This window comes from Temnothorax curvispinosus, unplaced genomic scaffold (genome assembly GCF_003070985.1).
Source record: "Temnothorax curvispinosus isolate PA1 unplaced genomic scaffold, ASM307098v1 QBEX01017838.1, whole genome shotgun sequence".
NCBI classification, from domain to species: domain Eukaryota; kingdom Metazoa; phylum Arthropoda; class Insecta; order Hymenoptera; family Formicidae; genus Temnothorax; species Temnothorax curvispinosus.
This window is the reverse complement of record NW_020227618.1, coordinates 98,088-117,414: the sequence shown is the minus strand read 5'-3', so window position 1 is coordinate 117,414 and position 19,327 is coordinate 98,088. Positions and strand designations below refer to the sequence as shown.

The following is a 19,327-nucleotide window of genomic DNA, read 5'->3' as shown; positions in this document are numbered from 1 at the left end:
TATTTATATTATATAATATTTTATATTTTTAAAAGAAATAAATTTCGAAGTATTATTATTCTATATTTTTTATAACTTTCAAATTCCACGTAATAATTTAAACAAAATATTATTTCTTTTATTAGAGGAAGCACGAAAGACGGTTAAATTAGTTTATTGGAAAAAAAGGAATCTTGTCGTATCTGGTGAAAGCATTGTATTTTCAACAATGCAAAGTGCTTTCGACTTTGATTTCATTTTACGATTTTCATTTAACGTGGAATTTTGCCGAGCAGGATGGTTTTCGCTAGGAAAAAGTTTACTATTTTATTTAAATACGTTAATTGCACTTTAATACAGCTCGTCTTTGTTAGATATTATTTTAGATTTTCTTCTCGCGACATTTCCATATTGGCTCTCACTACCCGCGTATTTTTGCCTTCAGTTTACGAATCGCCGTGTTATTTCTAAATTAAAAGATGTTGCCGCTTAATATCTCCAAAACGAAGTTAATATAGCATGCCGAACTAGATTCGTTGCATCGTAATTGAATCTCGTCTCTCTGGTCGATTTTATCGAAAAATTTAATGTAAAAGCTTTAAAATAGAAAAGAACTTTTGCATTCGAATAGCCTTGTTGCAGCGCGTTGTTTTTAGTCCAATTATCTTTCCATTGCAGAACTTCTGTTACGCTGCGTCCAAGTATATTGATGCATATCACTGAAATTCTATACCGACGACGCGACGTGGGATCCACCGTTTGTTTTACTACTCCACTCTGGTCTGGTTTATGCGCTGTGGCGTCTACTACTACTACTTTGGTTTACGAACTCCGTTAGAAACGATTAGCAGAATAGCTCTTCTGCGATATGAACTGTTATCGATTAAATGTATATTGATTCTAGCGCTGCTACAAGGCGCGTTATAATAACGGCGCAATCTCTTGGCAGACTGTTTGTCGCAAATTGCAACATTAGTCCGCAACTAGCTTTGACGTAAGTTTTAATGGGACTCTCCAATCATATCTACTTACATGTTTGATAACGACGCTAGTAGTCGCGAACGTTAAAGTCGCGATGTGCACTGCACGAACGATAAACCGTATATTATAATTTATCTACCATTCTAAGTTTTAGCGAACAAAGAACTAAAGTTAATAAACAGAAACCCAAGAAATTAGAATAATTTTTTTTTTAAGACAATTTTTTTTATGATCTAATGCACTGTACCGTGGGTTTATTTAGTACAGATAACGATTTTTCATCCTAAAATTTATTCAGTTTAATTTTTTTCGTGCGTGTTTGTTCACCCTGCATTTTTCACGCTCGATAACGCATAAAACTGATGCGCTACTCTTGTCGCCGAAGTTTACGCAGTCCGATGGATACGGAATTCTATATCGGTGACGATACTTTAGATACAGAAATGGTCTGCGCAGCTCGATGCAACGTTCCATCCTTCAATTGACTCGTTGCGAATCCATCTTTGCACATTCACGTACCGAAATACGCGCGGCTTCAATGTTTCTTTCTGTAGCGAATATTTCCGTACGCCAATGCACAATAGTCCTCGCAACAGTCAACATTTTTTTCGGAGCAACTCTGAAAGCTTACCCGATTCTATTTCGGCAATCTGGACACCCATTGCCTACCTGCAATATTGTTGTTGTTCCACCCGTCGCGCTCCTTTTTTTCGAGTTCCATTTGTGCTTGTCACGCACTGTCAAAAACACGTCCGGAATGAAATTTCTATCACGTTCTTTATTCCATCGAGAACATACATCCATTTTAATTTTACCTCGAGCCTTTGATTCTTCCCCTTTTCCCTTTTATCTTGTTTTACCTTCATTTGTTCAGTTTTGATAGATGAAATCGGCATAGGAGCAGACGCTGTTTGATGTCGACGTCGCACACGATTTTTAGAAGGGACAATAAACGCGTCAAAATCGTGCAGTATTTATAGCCTCTATCAGATTCAAAACTATGGAGATTTTTTTTTTTTAAACGTCGTGCCATTTATTAGCGTTTGCAATTTCTTAAATAATACAATCGTCGACTTATCTAATAGTTGTCTAACAAAAATAACAATAAGGCTCAATAAGCGATCGTTGTGTGCGTATTATTTGGAAATAAATGCATACTGCTGCGTAGGATTTGCAGCACGTATTTTGCACATGTCGCCGTATATAATTTCATGACAATTTCTCGTTTTCCTCTAGAATGAACATTACGATCGATACAACTTCTATGATAATACGTCCCAATCGTCGCACTGTACACGAAATTGTTTCTACAACAATGTAGGATATTAGGCCTTATCCGCGTCACATTTCGTTCCGGGTCATCAGTCCGATCTGTACTTAATAACATTTTTGAAGAGATATTTCCGAGGAGCCTGGTACACCGTATCAAATTTCTCCATAAAAGAGACACGAGAAAGCTGAAATAATTACTTGTTTTTTTGAATACTCTCTGTAACTGTTGAATACTCGCTGTAACTTTATGCAAGATAAACAAACGAAAAACAAATTTAAAAAAGGCAAATTAAAGTGCAATTTCTGTCATGATAACATAACAGTTTTGTGTCTTGTGCTCATACTCGTTCAATTTTGCCGGCCTTGCCAAGCTGTCGCAACAACAAAAGGCAATTAACTTTATTACTTCGCCCCTCGTCGACGCTGCACTTTCTCAATTTTCCCCTCACGGAGATTTCCGTTTAGCCGTTTGGAGGGCGGCGTCACCATTAAACTTACTTTTCTTCTACGCGAGTGAGAGCGGACGAGAGCCTGCCGGAGAGGCGGATATTGGAATCGCGATATTTTCATTCGCAAAAATTCGAAAGGGAATATGTCCTTCACGGAGGAAAAGTCGTCCGTTCGTGAAGTGGCATATTCCAGAAATGATGCTGTCGTGGCATACGAACTTCGAATTTTCAGATTACCAAAATCGTTGCTGTTAATATCCCGCAAAACTTGACGTGCATTCACGTATAGAGAGCTCATTCGCATTTAAAACTACAGATGTACATGCATGTCGCAGTATGTGACGAGGCTTTATACGCATCCGAGTGTTATCAAAATCTTGCTCAACCTTTTATTTTACGGGAGACACAAATGGCCAGCAACACGCGTAGTCATAAAACATTTTTTAGTGCGCCAATGAAATCTGTATTCAAGATTTTCGCGATGGTCTGCATTGCAATAATATTTCGATCTCGCAATAAATCACGATTTAGTAACTTCTTTTTATTTTTTCGAAAAAAAAATCGAGAAACGAAATCGCCGAGAGATCCATAAAAGATTTCTCATTTCGAAGATCGGGAAAAAGGGCTGGAAGAACCGCTCTCGCGCGAGCGGCACATAACGGTCATAAATTGCGGTTTATGAGCTTCGACGTTCCCCCTTTTGTTTTTGATTAACGTTTTAAAATGCGCAACGCGCGCATCGCCGCGCAAATTGCCATCAGAAAGGATCACCCGGGAAGCCCGCCAAGCAGGCCAGGTCAATAAAATTCGGTATAAAGAACGTGCGTTGCCCGGACATGTAAATTCGGTTTGGAGAGTCATGTGCTTGCCGTCACGGCTATATGTCGTGCCGCATGTCGTTCGTACGTATGTCGTGTGTACGTTTACCCGAACACAATATTTGCGTACTGTCGGTCTTTGAGAGAACAGTACAATGGTCCTCGTCCAAAGCGACCGCGCGACGTCGTGCCCGCAACGCGAATAAACCCGCTCGCGACGCGGCTTCCAACTAAAATTAATTCGTCTCCTGCCATAATGACCGTCGGGCGTGCTGCGCATTATTCATCAGGACCTCCGACTCGGTCGATCTAAAATTATTTTAGCCGCTTATTCTGAGTAAAGTAAGCCCCGTTTTGAAAAGATTAGAACTTTTTGATTTCCTCTCTCGTACGGGTTAAATTAAAATTTGATAGATTTCTTAATCAATTGTGTATATATTATGAAAAACTTAGATAATATTTTAAAATAATGATAAATTCCTTAGTTGTTGAAGTTATAATTGATATTTCCTTTACGACGCATCGAAAATGGCCAATATATAACGCTTTTCAATTTTTTACAATACGTGTCTTTAGCCTAAGTGCTTAAATTTATTTTAGTTCTTCCTTACTTCGAAACTTATCCTATTAATCCTCTTGGGAGCCAGAAAGCAATTACTTTTATACCCACCAAACTACACTTTCTCTCGGACGTGAGATCCTAACAAGGCACTTTCAACTTTAATTGGAATCATCTGTCATTTGTATTTATCGATTCTTTGTTAATAAAATATTCTTTCTACATTCAAATACAACGCAATAAAAAATTAGATTGCATTCTTGTCTTAAATTCAGTTAGAGAAGTAAATTAATTAGCTGGAATTTATTAAAAATAAATAGCTTACAATTATAAATTATAAATTAATTAATCGAACAATTAAACAGCCGTTATTTTTCCGGGCGCTTGAAACCATCAAGAGGCATTACTCGTCGGCATACCATTATCGAACGTAAATTCGCGAGCTCGTTCGACTCGTATTCGACGAAATTCCTCGCTGCTTGTTTTGCACAGTGTTATTTTACATCGCATTAACGGGAAAATAACAGAGGAGAGTAATGAAGGAGAACGCCGGCGCAGATTTTCTTGCGATCGTTTTTCTCCGCCGCCTTAATGGAGGATGCTGGGCGCGCGAGCGCGAGATTATTTGCGAAACAGCTCCGGAGAGCAGGAATCTCGTTATGACGTTTCTCGAGTCTAACACTTCGTTATTCTTGTGCAATAGGTCTCGGTCACGTATTTTCATTCACTTTTTATTTAATTATTCTACTCACCCTCTTCCTCATTTTCCTCTATCCGAGCCTCTTTCGGCGTGAACCTTTCTTTATCTCTCTCTCTCTCTCTCACACACACACATACACACTTTTACTTTTTCTGTATAAAAACAGAAAGTTTTAAACGTCTCATGTTGATTGGCAAAATTAATCTTTTCGTGCTTATAGTGCGAAAATGTAACACGACACAATTTCGTTTGTCACTTTTGCAGCAGTAGATATAATATAAAAACCGCCGAAATATATGCAAGAATTTTTGCCCGACTAGAAACAAATCGCAACTCAGATTTAGCGCAGAAAAAAATTAGCTATCGGTGCGTGATAACTGAATAGTCCCCCGAGACTTATTCCGGGTTAACGAATTCACAGGACGACAGGAGCGAAACGCGAGCTTTCTCCGCGCGGATTTTGCGCCCTTATCATGTCACGCTTCGTTACTATATCTAGCAAAAGTGGATGAGCCGTAATCTCGTGCTGCAAGAAAACGGGACTCGTTCCGTTCCGTTGCAGTCTCTTTGACGTCGCAGGTGTCATCGTGCACGAAGATAATACCGGGATATGCTCCACCTCCGGGGGAACTTGCTTATTTCTCCTCGCATTTTCAATGAGATTTGCCGTGCTTGGCCTTGAGTTGCACCGAGTCGGCATTATTTCTGACGTGGATTCATATTACTTACTTAACAAAGTATATTTAACAGAGAATTTGAAGACAATAAGCGGAAGGCTACACGTTACAAATTTTGAAATTGGGTATTCTAATCGGTTTTTACAAAAACTCCTTTACGAACCTTAATAAAATCCTATTACAAAATTGTCGGAATTTAATTCATATAACTGAGGTTTTAAAAAGAGTCTCTATTTCTCACGTTTTCACACTAGGCTCTTTGTTATTTTCACGCACATTGTACTTTACTCCGCCTCATTACGTAGGAAATCCTATATACTTATGAGAAAAATGAAATATCTGATTGTGAATAGAATTCTTTATACGCTGCACTTCATCATTATATCTGCAGATGATACCGATGCAAAGGTTTATTAAAACATTTTTCTGAGTATAGATATCACTTTACCATAAATTCTTAATATTCTTACCGGAACAACACTTTCTCTCGGTATATATTAATTTTATTAAATCTCTTATTATAAAACAAGAAAGCATAAAATTCTAACGCAAAAGTAGAAATATATACGTATTTATAATTATAGAAATAAATTCTATAAAGGAACTTAGAGAAGTAAAAGGAATAATAGTAAAAGAAAAGAAATTGTAGAGGAATCTCTTAAGAATTTAGAAAATATATAATGTATTATACAGATTGTGTAAAAGTTATTATTAAAATAATTAATAAACAATATTGCAGACGTCTTTATACAATAAGTTTTAAAAGCTGCCAAAAAAATTTATTTAATCTTGATGAATCGCAATAATCGCAGATGTCCACGAAAAGAGATATTTCAAAATACGAGTAGATATAGAGTGAGAAAGCACTAAACTAGCAAAAGCATCATAGGATTAAAAAGGAATGGTCGTTTACAGCCACCACCGTTTGATGTTGCAGGTGTCATAGGCGGGGTGAGGCATCGTCTGAGTGGCGGCTCCGCATCCGCCCTGAGCTACGGGGGCGAAAAGTACGGCAGAAGCGGAAGGTCCGGCGACGGTAGAGGCGGGGGCGGCGGCAGGGGGAAGGAGGATGACACCAAGAGTGCAGAGAACGTGTCCAGGGGGGTTTTACCCTCGAGGCAGAGCCTCTTGGACCTCGTCAGCGGTAAATTCATGGGCCGACACACACCCACTCACCACTACTACTATCAGCAGCAGCAGCAGGTTGGTTACTGCCCGCGATCGCACGATAAAATATTCGTTTCACTGCCACACTCGTCGGGGAAACGTCCCGAGGAGGACATTTTGCACGTGAACTCGCTGTCATTGAACACTTCGATGTCGGTCGTCAAATATTCTTTCCCAGAATCTGATTTTTACCGGTTTTTCAAATCTATCCACGTTGAAAGAACTTAAAGTTCGACCGAGAAAAGTGAATTCACGTATTTATATTATTAGAATCTTTTTATAGGAACTTCTAAAAATACTCATAAAGTTATCAAGATTTAATTTCTTTAATAAATAAACTTTATATATGCACGCAATGCAAAAAACATTTTTTTTTTAATATGAATGAATTTACATTGTTATCATATCCGACATTACGGGATAGATAAAGAGAATGAGAACGAATAAAACACAATGGAAAAGTAAGAAAATAGAGGAAAAGATCCTTTATATAACATAGGTGCTTTAACCAGTTAACTATTTCAATAGGGTTAAAGCAACGAAATAACCGGTATTGTATTTACTTTTGTAAAAAGCGTCATGCAGGCATCTCTGAGTTTGCCAGGACAGGCGCGTTTAATACTAAACTATTCGACGCGGAAAAAAATTTTAATAACAATCCCGCGAGCGGATAACAATGTTCGCAGTATCCGTTTCATTATGCGCGACAACCGCGTATACGAGCCATATATCTTAATGGTTCGACGGAAAAAACCGATATGGAAAATATGTGTAACAAGAATCTCCGAGAGATGAAAAATAAACAGCTATGTATTGCCCGTGTATATGTAGCCAGCAATTGAGCAAAATATGATGAGTACATTAAACAACCGGTATTGTCGACTGTGCAATGGTCACGGGAAAAACAGCGAGTTTCGGTAAAATTTATTTAAAAAAAATTAATCATATCGATGACCAATTTTTCTCAATAAATAAAAGAGACTGGTGGTCATTTGTGCCATGACATATATTTTACAGCATATTTGAACTGCTCATTTATAAATATATATGCGATATTTATAAAGATTACAATATACATTTGTAGATAATTTTTTTGCTAAAAATCTGTAGTCGTTGCACTCTTGCATATAAAGTAACGTCGTAGTCGTAAAGTAACGTCGCCTCGTGACACTTCATACATCGTAATTGGTGTAGGTGTATTCTGTGTCGCAGCGATACTTCAGCTCGTCACGGGACTCGCTTTCGGGGGGATACGTGAATCGGGGGGCGAGCGAGCTCGATCTGAGCCGCAAGCCGAGAAGAAGGGACCACCTAAGGGGCAGATTCAAGCTGCCATATACAGTTGCGCTCACGTCCTCGCGTGACCAATCGCACCTCCACACACCGGCATCAGTCAATCATCTCAGCAATAGTAGCTGCAACGGCACTGAAACGTGAGTACTTCATTGGCGAGCAATCGCGCGGGCGACCGATTTCAATTATCGTCGGGTATCAAGTTTCGTTTACGTATCCTTGAGAGCCATTCTTTTTCCATATTTTGATATCGAGAAGAACGAGTATTCGCGGAAAAATTCAATTTGATGCTAATTTCCCTCCTTGTGGGAGATCAAATCCGCGATAAAAGTTCAGGAAAATGAATGTAACGAAGAAGATCTGTAGTGAAGGATCATAAATATTCAAGTGACTTCTTGGAGGTTTATTTAATACCGTGACGGCGTTTCTTGCATTCCTAAAGATCGCTTAATTGTGCCAGGAGCTTCTTTAAACAGAAATATCTTCACAGCAGCACGGAATTGTCGGAAACAAAATTGCAGGGGGAAAATTCCCCTATAATATAGTGGAAACTTTTTTTTTTAATCGATGAAGCCGCATGGCGCGTGTACAAAATTGCACGGGCTCTTTTCCGGCTGCTGCGAACATTCAATACTTTCCACATCGTAATTTTTCACATTGATACGCAAATCCTCGCACACAGTGCGAACGGTAACGGGAAAAAATGAACGGCCGCGTGTCGCGGAACGTGTCCAGGGACAAAAGTAATTAATCAGCGCACGTTTGCGCTGAATTACTGTCTCAGGAGGTACACGGCGCAACAACAGCAACAGCAACGCGGTAGTAGAGGCTTTCCCGGCCAACCTGGATCGAGGAATTTTCGCACGGGTGCGCCAAATTGGTCCTTCATCTTCGATCCTGCGGGACGTCTTTGTTACTATTGGTCGATGGTGGTTTCTCTTGCCTTTCTTTACAACTTCTGGGTGATCATCTATAGGTTTGCCTTCCAGGAGATCAATGGTTAGTCCGCAATGCGCTTACGACTTCTTGCGAATTTTAATTTTAAACGCGTTCACAGGAGCGTTTTATGTAGGACATGTCCTAAGAGATGTCTCTTTTAAAGTTTAGAAATTGAGTGTTTGAATCGAAGATACATTGATTTAGTTTCTTGAGATATTTATTAAATCGTGAAATTGTAAAAGAATTTAGTTTTTATATTATGTCACATAAGCGAGATCCATATTCAAATAGATTTCAATAAATACAAGACTTTTAATAAGATAGGATGTAGAAATTAAAACGCTCCTGAACACGAAAAATTATTAAATTACGTCATGATATGTATTCTTTGATTTATCCATATGAAAACGTTCCCCAAAGTAAATTGCTTTTAATAACATTTTATATATTCAAGAGTTTTGAGAAATTTATTAAACGAATTAGATTTTTGTTAAAACGATCGTAATTGTAATGTTTACTTTAATTAAGTATCAAAGCGAGTAATAGCTCTACGATTTATGAAACGATACGCGAATTGAAACATATGAATTAAATAGAAAATAAAATCGCTATGAAATATTTTGCATATACAGATCATTGTAGAAGCTGCTTTTTCCCAATTACGAATACAAAAAGCTAGGTTAAATATAATGGTGATCAATACGGAAGCATCAATAGATTTCGACCCATGAACCTATTATAACTGATTGAAAATGAAAAGATTTTAACGAATTCGGGCATAAAAAGGAAATATTTCAAAAGCAGATTTAACTTTCAAAAAGGATTTATCGGGCATTAAGGATTAATTAATACTAATCGTAAATACGTATGTTGTACATATTGAAAATGGGCATTGTTTTGCTTGCGAATGCAGGAGAGACTCGTTGGGTGTGGTTCTGCCTGGACTACTTCTCGGATTTTTTATACGTGCTCGACATAGTATTTCACATTCGAACGGGATACTTGGAAGACGGCGTGCTGCAAACCGACGCCACGAAATTGAGAAATCATTATACGAACAGCACCACGTTTTACATAGACATCCTGTGCCTGCTGCCCCTCGACTTTTTATACTTATCTATAGGATTTAACAGTATGCTGCGAAGTTTTAGACTCGTAAAAATTTACCGGTAATTGTCAATCTTTTTACTACCTTTTACGAAATTTACGATACTCTTATTTAATAATTATAAATGAAATGATAAATTTAAATGCCAAATTTATGATAACATTTTTTTGTGTGTGCAATATTTTATTTATCATACTTATTAATGTGATGCCATATATTCTTATATACTATAAAAATCATAGATTTAATGCATGATGCATGATATACACAATAATTTTTCGGCGCGGCATTAAGTGGAGCGCAACGAATTGAAATATTTTTTTTATAAATTCTTATACATATCGCGGAATCCAAAAACGTTCTCAACTCATAAAAATCTTATTTCCGTTTCAATGATTTAAACATGTATACGAATCCGACCCGAAAACTAAAGTCATTGTTGCAAATTTCTTTTCTCGTTTCGATTACTATAATTGACTTCGAATGTGCAAGTTCGGATTTCCTCTCGTGCAACAGCATTAAGTGAAGTGACTTACTTGGAGTAAAGCGAGATTGAAAAAGATTGCGAAAGTTCGCGATTAATGTCATAGTAACGCGATGCTGATCTTTTACACGCAAACATTTGCACATTCTGATATCAACGTTTCAGACGTACCGCAAAAAATACGTTGAACGAACGGGGTGGCTTGTATTGTATCTCAATATTATTCTTTATTAGAAACAACATTATGTGAAAGAAAAACGCGACTTATTATCGCGAGATTTCTGCGTCGATGAATCCGGCAGCCAATGCTTTGTAAAATTCGATTTTGTCAGGACCGATGGCACCGGCTTATTTATTACTAATTGTGCGTATCCTACTTCCATCTAACATTGACATTGTGGACGCGACATTTGTATTAAGCAAACGGAACTCGGAATCACTGACCACATTTAGTGACAAATGGTGGCATTGAGAACACAGACCATAGACATATTTACGAAGACTGACGGTAAAAGGGGTCGAAACTAAAGAGAAGACAAATGTAATATGGTAAACGTAATAACCCATTCTATTTAACGTTTTCATTAATCGTTATCTCATACTGAAATAACAGTCAGTGGATTGAGTTTATTTTAACTTGAACACTAAAAATAGCAGTAAAATTAAAAATGAAAATTATGAACTTCTTTCAATATTTTCTTTTTTCGGTGTCTTCTACAGTCCATCCTGTAAATTATTAATCGCGATAGTTTCAATCACGGCGCCACGCTGCGCCATAAATCGCTGAATTGCACGAACGGCGGAATCTCGCCGCACTCGTAAATAATAATTGGAAAAAAAGGACAGGAGCATATTTTAACCTGTTGAAGGCACAAGTTCGAGCCTCCCCGTCGTACGCGTGATGATTAAAAACACGTTCGTCCCACGTTCGTTGAACGCGCTCCACGTGATTCCCTGCCGCCGAATATCCTCTAAGAGGAATTCTGAAATTTATCGCTTCGCGACCGCCCGGAATTTCCGCCAATTTTCTCAAACCGCTTTCTCCGTCTCTGACGTAGGTTCTGGGCGTTCATGGACAGAACCGAGCGACACACGAACTACCCGAATCTGTTTCGCTCCACCTCCTTGATACATTATTTACTAGTGATCTTTCACTGGAACGGGTGCCTCTATCACATTATTTATAAGAACAACGGCTTCGGCAGTAAGAACTGGGTGTTCAGCGACTCCGAGACGGCGGACGTTGTTAAGCAATACCTGCAAAGCTACTACTGGTGTACTCTTGCCCTAACGACCATCGGTGATCTGCCCAGGTATTTACTTATTTATTTATGCGTCGACGTTACATGCATGTTACACGGGTTACACGCAAGAAAATTTAGGGCGAATATATCGTTGATATATTTGACCAGACATTTCTCAATGCTCGGAAAGCTTCTTCATGAAATTCTCTTATTCGCATATGCAAACTCTTATTCGCAAATTTTATTCATGCTGTTCTACTTTTATACAGCAAGCTACATTTGATCTTGTAAATAGCATATGAAATGAAACATGGAATGGCGGTATATACAGTTTGTCTTGGACGTGTACAAAGGAAATTTTGCCGTTTCAGCCGTCGCAAAACGTATTATGCAACAATTCGAGTGATAGTCATTTCGTGACCTATCTGGTCTTTCGCAAATCCGATACTTTTCTTCGAAAACGTCAAGGAAACTCACGGGAATAGCTTTCGCACAATTGTAATCCATTAACTATATTTATTCTTAAATCAATACTTATAAAATAAAAGTATATATAGACCGTGTATACGCAGCTACCAGAATTCAAATAACGATTTTTTTTTTGTTTATAATTCTATAATATGTTCGTATTTCCAGTGTGGTATTCCCACGAATCCGCTATCATTAACCACATATAACATTCCGCGTGTAATTCCACGGATTCGCGCGATGATGATCCGTCTGCAGTTTTGAATAAAAAAGCGACGAACAAACCGTCACCGCTACTACGTTATAATGCTGCACCGCGACGCTAAACCAAAATGTAGCTGTGATAAAAATCGCCGGCAATGTGAATGCGAAATATCCCAACCACTCAAATAAAAGAAAACCGCCGGACAAACAATCAAATAACCGATAACCAAATTCATAAATTTTTTACAGTATTTAGATCTCTGCAATGCAGCATCGAGAATGCATTCATACCGATTATACTGCGATTTTCTTTGACACAACGTCTGTGTTTTAATTTTTTATATATGCAATTCCAAAATTTGTTAAATTTTTTTATTTGAAGCCCATGGGATATTTTAATTATAAAAATGTTTGCGAATGCAGAAGAAAGAAAGCCCGAAGTCATTCTTTCGGACTCGATGAAGAACCGTATAATCGAGAAAGAAAGGAGAATCACACAGTTGCGAATAAATGAGTCCAGTATTTTTGTTAGCGCACTTAAAATAGAGAAACTCATGCGAAAGAGTGAAAAAATACCGGGGAGACATTTCCACGTCGGCCAATGTATTTGTGTTGGACAAAAGAATTTCTATTCAAAGTTAGTTTTCATTTGGAACGACGACATCGGTGATGAATGATTAATTAACAGATGTAAAAAAGAATTGTTTTATGACATAGTCAAAGGAACGTATTTCTCTATTCGCGCATATTTAGGAACATTCATAAAATTGTTCTCTTGCGACGAAATCGTTCAATTGTCGCGTGAAAACCGTGGGAGCGAAAAACGCAAGTCGCTTAACGTTAGCGAAGCACTTTAATATCTCTTATTCTCTATATTTTTCCCCTTATTCTTTCCAGACCGAGAAGCAAGGGCGAGTATCTCTTTGTGATTGGTCAGCTGTTCTTCGGTCTGCTGCTATTCGCAACGGTGTTGGGTCACGTCGCAAACATCGTCACTTCCGTCAGCGCGGCGCGAAAGGAGTTTCAGGGTGAGTCGGGTTTAAGTTCCTCGCATGTGTATCTCTTTGCATTAGCTCTCTCGCCAGTCGTACTTTAACTTTTTATATATCAAACGGAATTCGTTCGACGAAAGCAAAGTAAGACCTGCCGTCGTTTTTTCTTTATGTCCAACGAACGTCGATTTTTATTGCGACGCGTTCGAATCTCCATCGTATTTTATGGAACTTTATTTCGATCCCACTAGTATCGTAAGAAGCGAAATGGGAACTCACGAAAATATTCATCTCTTGGCTCGTGACTGTAAATTATTCGGCACACGTGATACGTTTTATACGACGCGAAATGCGATTTACGATTTCCACTTGACGCATAAAACGAAAGTTCTCACGAAAGTTCGCAAAGTTCATATGCTACGTTTACGCGACGGTGGTAATTAGGTACTCATCCAAAGTACGCGAATAAAGTAAATTAGAACGCAAAGTGTAACTGGCATTAGCGTGAGTTTTTATCCAGATTTTACTTCCGAAGCTTACGAATTAACTTACGCAATACGCAATGGCTAAACAAAAGTTATATGGATATAAAAAAAAAACAATAACTATGTCGCCGTTAAATCAAGTTAAATAAAATAAAATATTTGATACAACAAATAAATCGCTGCAAACTAATTCGTCTTAAAAAGACGTAAACCGTTAGAAATAATTAGTTTTACCCATTTATAAGAAATAAAACCTGCAATGTGAAACAATAAAGCGGATCGAAACATTTATGCAACTAAATAAGTTTTTCTAACAGATTTGCTGTGTCTTCTGAAGCATGTAGTAAAATATGACCCCATCTCTTTTTGCCAAGTCGTTCGAATTACAGCTTGGCAAACTGCCACGAGGGATCGTTTCCCTCGTCCGTTTCGGATCTGCCGAGCGTATCCCATCGTGCATGATAAATAACTGCATTTTCAATTAACGCCGAGTAGGAAATGGACATTTCGTTCTGCGTCCAAGCCCCGTTTTAATTGCGCCGCATCGCAGTTTCGCCGCGTCTGCATTTCCGCCCTTACACCTTCGTTATTTTACGACTCACTGAGCCGCTCTCTGCACGCTGCTTCCCGCAAAATGCGCGATTCGATGGTGCGTTCCGGCATAAAAGCGGGCGCACGCTCGGCATAGTGGCGGTCACTTCAATCCGAGAATACTCGCGGGCCGAATAATCGCTCACACATTTTCGTTTCCCATTTATATCTTTCAATCTGTTGTCAGTTTACGGTATTCATTCTGCAAACCGTACATTTTTTTCTCATTTTTTCATCAAATAGTACGTAGCAGAAGATTGCGCTTATCTTCATTCAAACTTGTTCAAAAGACGTAACGATCGTCCAAATGACCATGGAAAAATAATTACTGCATTACAGCTCTTAATTACTGCGGAACTATTTTTTAAATTTTTCTATACATTTTACATTTACTAAATTATTTTCTTTTTTTGCAGTAATTATTTTCTAATAATGTTTTTTTTATATAGATATATTAGCGAAGGCAAAAAAATTGTATGAGATAAAGTAATTTAGAGATTAATGTAATTATCATATTATACTTGTGATTGTTTCCTTAATTTGTTGAAATACTTTTACTCATTGTTAATAATTTTTTACACATACAAAGTATTCCACATCTACTTTATAATACATTAATTGTGTACTTTGGAGATTGATTAAAATAGAAAATCCGAATATAAAAATGCCACAATTGCAGTAATTTTCTAATTACAAGCAATCAAGATCGTTTTTATATCTTCGATGATAAAATAATTTATTTGCGTGGTAGGAGATGATGAGAATCAATTTATTATTATTTGTTTCTCAATTTCATGTCTCAGGAGAAACGGAATTGTGATTTTAATGAACTAAGAAATCAAGGTGGATTGTCACATTTTTCCCGACAATCTATTTTATTTTTTTGATTTACTAAAATCTCAAAAATTATTTGTTAAAATCATGCAAGACAACAAAATTTTGGGAAGAATAATAATAATATAAATATTATTTTACACGAAAACTTTTTCGATCACAACGAAAGTAAATCTTATTTTTCAAACAAACGTTAAATGCTTTGAGCGATAATAGAGATGTATTAATTTAGAATGTAAAAAGTCACCACGCGCGCGTGAATATTCTATAAAGCCGTTAAATATTTCTTAACGATGTCGATAACAATTCGGTTGGCGCGCGGCCTTGGTTTTTGTCTACGGCCTACGCGCTGCGTAAACAAGGACACCGCGCCGCGCGGGCGCGCGCTGCTATCACTCGCGCGCCGGCTCTCGAGCGAGAAGGTTGTGGGAGGAACTGTTTCGTGTGTTGTCGACTTACTATCGAAAAGTGATCGCGATAATTGCGTATCGAGGCGATGGTTATCTACTTCCGAAAGAAATACTCCACGCATTTTAATCTTTCAGAACAGCAATCGAAATGATAGATAATGCGGGAATTATGAATGATAGATAATTACTGTTTCGTTACATTTACAGTAATTATTCTTTATATTCTATGATACTTAGATTCTAATATATTTTACGCATAATTTGAACTTTCCGCAAATTTAAACGTGCGAAGTCTCATTCAATCGTCGTTCTAATAATTAAAAGTAATCGTAATTAATTGGCAATTAAATTTTATTTTTGTAATTTTTCGTGATGCTCGAACGAACAGACAATAATGTGAGTCGTTCCGTCGTATTGCTAGTACGTATTATATTACTTTCTGAAACGCGATCATGCGCGATTATTAATATCATTAACAATTGTCGGATCGCGCGATGTAGTAACTCTTCCGATATAACGACGCGCATCGAGGCGATGGCTATCTATCAAATATTTCGTGCAATTTATTTCTCGAAGCCGGAATTAAAACGAAGGGGAATAATAAATTACTATTGTGTGTTACAATATTACTGTGAACAATAATTTTTTTTTTATAATGATGTTTATTAATAGATATATTTTACATCGCGGTTTGAATATTCCGTAAATTTAAACATGAATTATTTAGTAGTATTTCTCTGAATTAGTGAGATAACTAATTACCGAATCGATGTAATACATATCTTTTTGTTACTTAAATCTATTTTTTAATTTCAATTAATATTTCGTATATATTTCGCGAGATTACGCGTTACATATATACTAACAATAAATCAAAAAATTTGCACGAAGTATTACGTGATCGTAATTATTTGGCCATTAATTTTATTTTCACAGAATAGAAAGAAAAAAGGTCTTGTTTTATTAAAATTATATGATTTTGTTCTTCTTGGGATGTAAAAACATAAAATTGACATAAAATATTAAATTGATTTAGGCATACGTAACGCAATTGATAAAATAATGCAGATTTTACTCTTGGAGGTCGCATATCGAAATTAATTTAAAACGTTTTTTCGAAAAACGGAATACGGAGTACAGAACGGCGTGAATATTTTTGGAAGCGTTAAATATTTCCTAACAATTCGGTTCGCAGCCTTGGTCTTTGTGCTCGGCATGCTGCCGCGGCCTTAGTCTTTTTTTATCATTACGCCGTTAACATCGAGCAGCCTTGACCTTAGCACTTGTATAAGGCATGCTGCCTTATACAGAAGTTGCTTCGTACATCGCATTATTATCTCTCGCGATAATACCTCAGTCATGACAAGTACGACGAGACTATTTTCTATAAAAAGATATTATTAACTCTCATAGAGTTTTAATTATCTTTAATTAACTCCTCGCAGGCTATATTGGTAAAATAGCGTCGATAACTGTCACTCCAAAATTTTGTCATTAACTAAACGAACACGGAACAGATCGACTTCGAATTGGAATTGCTGTCTCGAGTCGTTTAACTATTAAGAACTGTAATTTATTTCCTGCTTTGATATTTGTCAAATGTGTAACTTTAACATTTGTATACGATGGTTTATTCGAGATTCGTCTCTGCCACTCGAAATTCGTCTCTTGTGTTAATTTACCTTCGGGAGTACCGTACAAAGTGTCACGCGATCTTAATTAAAGTGTTTTCGCGAGTGTTGTGTGAGTGCAACGAACCTTGGCAACCTGAGAGGAGATGGAGGCCTAGGAGAGGCATCATGCACCGGCGGAACAACTCTAGAGTAGGTAATTATTTATTATGTTACTTATGAATTGCTTAAATTCTTGTTATCTTATGATTTATGTAAGATTATTAGAGAAAAAGTTTTTATTCATAAAACTTTGTAAAATTTTGTAGTTAAAAAAGATTTTTTTGTGAGGAATTTATAAATAATTTCTTTATTTTTTTATTTACTTGAAAGGGAAACATTTAATGCATGCAAAGATTATTTTGTGAAATATTAATATTTGGACACTGCTATAATCCAGATTTTATATTTGTATTTTACAGGTCAACGTGATGTTACAATTCCGCTGCTGCGCATCGTATGGGTGAGTGACAAAATATGCTTTATTTTATTCGAAGGCAATGGATCTGTGAATATTATAGAATGGAATAGAATCGGGAATAGATATCGGTAATATAACATTTCACAATCCCATTGCTTTTACTAAATAATAAGATTTTCAAGCAGTATTGAGAACACCATTAGAAAATATTTATTTCTACATGTGTATCACAATCGATTAAATTTTCAAGTTTGTTGCTTAGATTTAAAAAAAAGAAAAAGGAGTAAAATAAAATTACAAGCAAAAGTAAAACGTGAACATTTTTGAAATATGTTTTTATTTTATGTTATAACTCTCATGGTGTTTATATTGCATGGAGATCCAAAGATGTTTTTTATTATTAAAAAAATATTTACTTATAAATAAAAATAAATTGGTACGAAATATAGCAGGGACTTTATTTTTCCTCTCGAATAATTTTTCGTTATTTTTCGTTAATATTTGAAGCCTGCATTTGGCTTCGCTACATTTCTTTCCTAGGTTAAGTTTTTAGACTGTTACAAGAAAGCAATATATTCTAAGTTTTTTTTACGTGTGCGTCATAATATATATCATAAATATAAATGGTAAAACGGCAAGAAACAACCCCAGTTACCGTTTATTCCAACTAATTTACTTAACGGAAAAGGAATTGTATTAATAAATATTACTTATATCTATTTTTTCTTATTATAATTTTATCCAAATTCTTCGTAGCCCACTCATCCTTCATTAACAAATTAAATATAATTAATAATTAACAATTAGTGATTTCATTTAGTTATAACAAATCAAATATATTTGCATATAATTATAATTATTAATTATATGCGAATAGTGTCATATTATATGCGATACCATTGATATCAATTTTAGTTTTATAGCTTGAAAATCGTGAATTTAACATTTTCATATTAGGATTTTGGAATTTCTACAGTTTGAAATTCTCGCTCTATCTAATTAATTCCTAGAACACGATGTTAAAGTATCATTCAGTGGTTGTGGAATACTTTATGTACGCATAGTGCAAGAATGTATTTTGATTGAATGTATATTGAAATGATTGGCGCGTATTAATCCTTTAATTTAACAGCAAATTGAATTGCTTCTTTTAAATCATTAGCGAGTAAATCGAAATGTATAATTATGATATCGCGCGTCCGCATTAATTATATTTATATAAATCAGTAATAATATCGTCATCGAAATAACGTTGAGAGGTATTTGGCGATTGTTTAGTCCGAAATTGCCGATCCTAGTTGACTATATACGGTACATAACGTTTGCAGAACGTTAACTAAAGAGTTAACGTTAATCGAATTCGCGCGAGTACTCTCGGGTTAACACTTTCCTTCCGCTAAACACTAGCGCGACGGGCATTATTACGACAATAACCATCGACGTAGTTTCCCTTGGCATTGTGCCGTACGAGATACGCCACAGACCCGTGAAAGATATAGTCGAGAGACCTTCCATTGTACAGATAAGCTTCTTGCGGCGTTGTTCGATTACCGTAAAGTATAGGATATTTACTAGGATATTT

The 19,327-nt window shown here is 36.6% G+C and overlaps 1 protein-coding gene across 1 annotated transcript in view; it reads left to right on the top strand.

Annotated features, from left to right (window-relative positions):
• Positions 1 to 19,327, top strand: part of LOC112467860 (potassium/sodium hyperpolarization-activated cyclic nucleotide-gated channel 1) — a 171,844-nt gene that overhangs the window by 77,871 nt on the left and 74,646 nt on the right. Inside the window, exons 4-9 of the mRNA XM_025036736.1 lie at positions 6,373 to 6,638; positions 7,797 to 8,035; positions 8,680 to 8,894; positions 9,748 to 10,003; positions 11,485 to 11,739; positions 13,240 to 13,370. Coding sequence (XP_024892504.1) covers positions 6,373 to 6,638; positions 7,797 to 8,035; positions 8,680 to 8,894; positions 9,748 to 10,003; positions 11,485 to 11,739; positions 13,240 to 13,370 — 1,362 coding nt within the window. The remainder of the gene's footprint in view (positions 1 to 6,372; positions 6,639 to 7,796; positions 8,036 to 8,679; positions 8,895 to 9,747; positions 10,004 to 11,484; positions 11,740 to 13,239; positions 13,371 to 19,327) is intronic.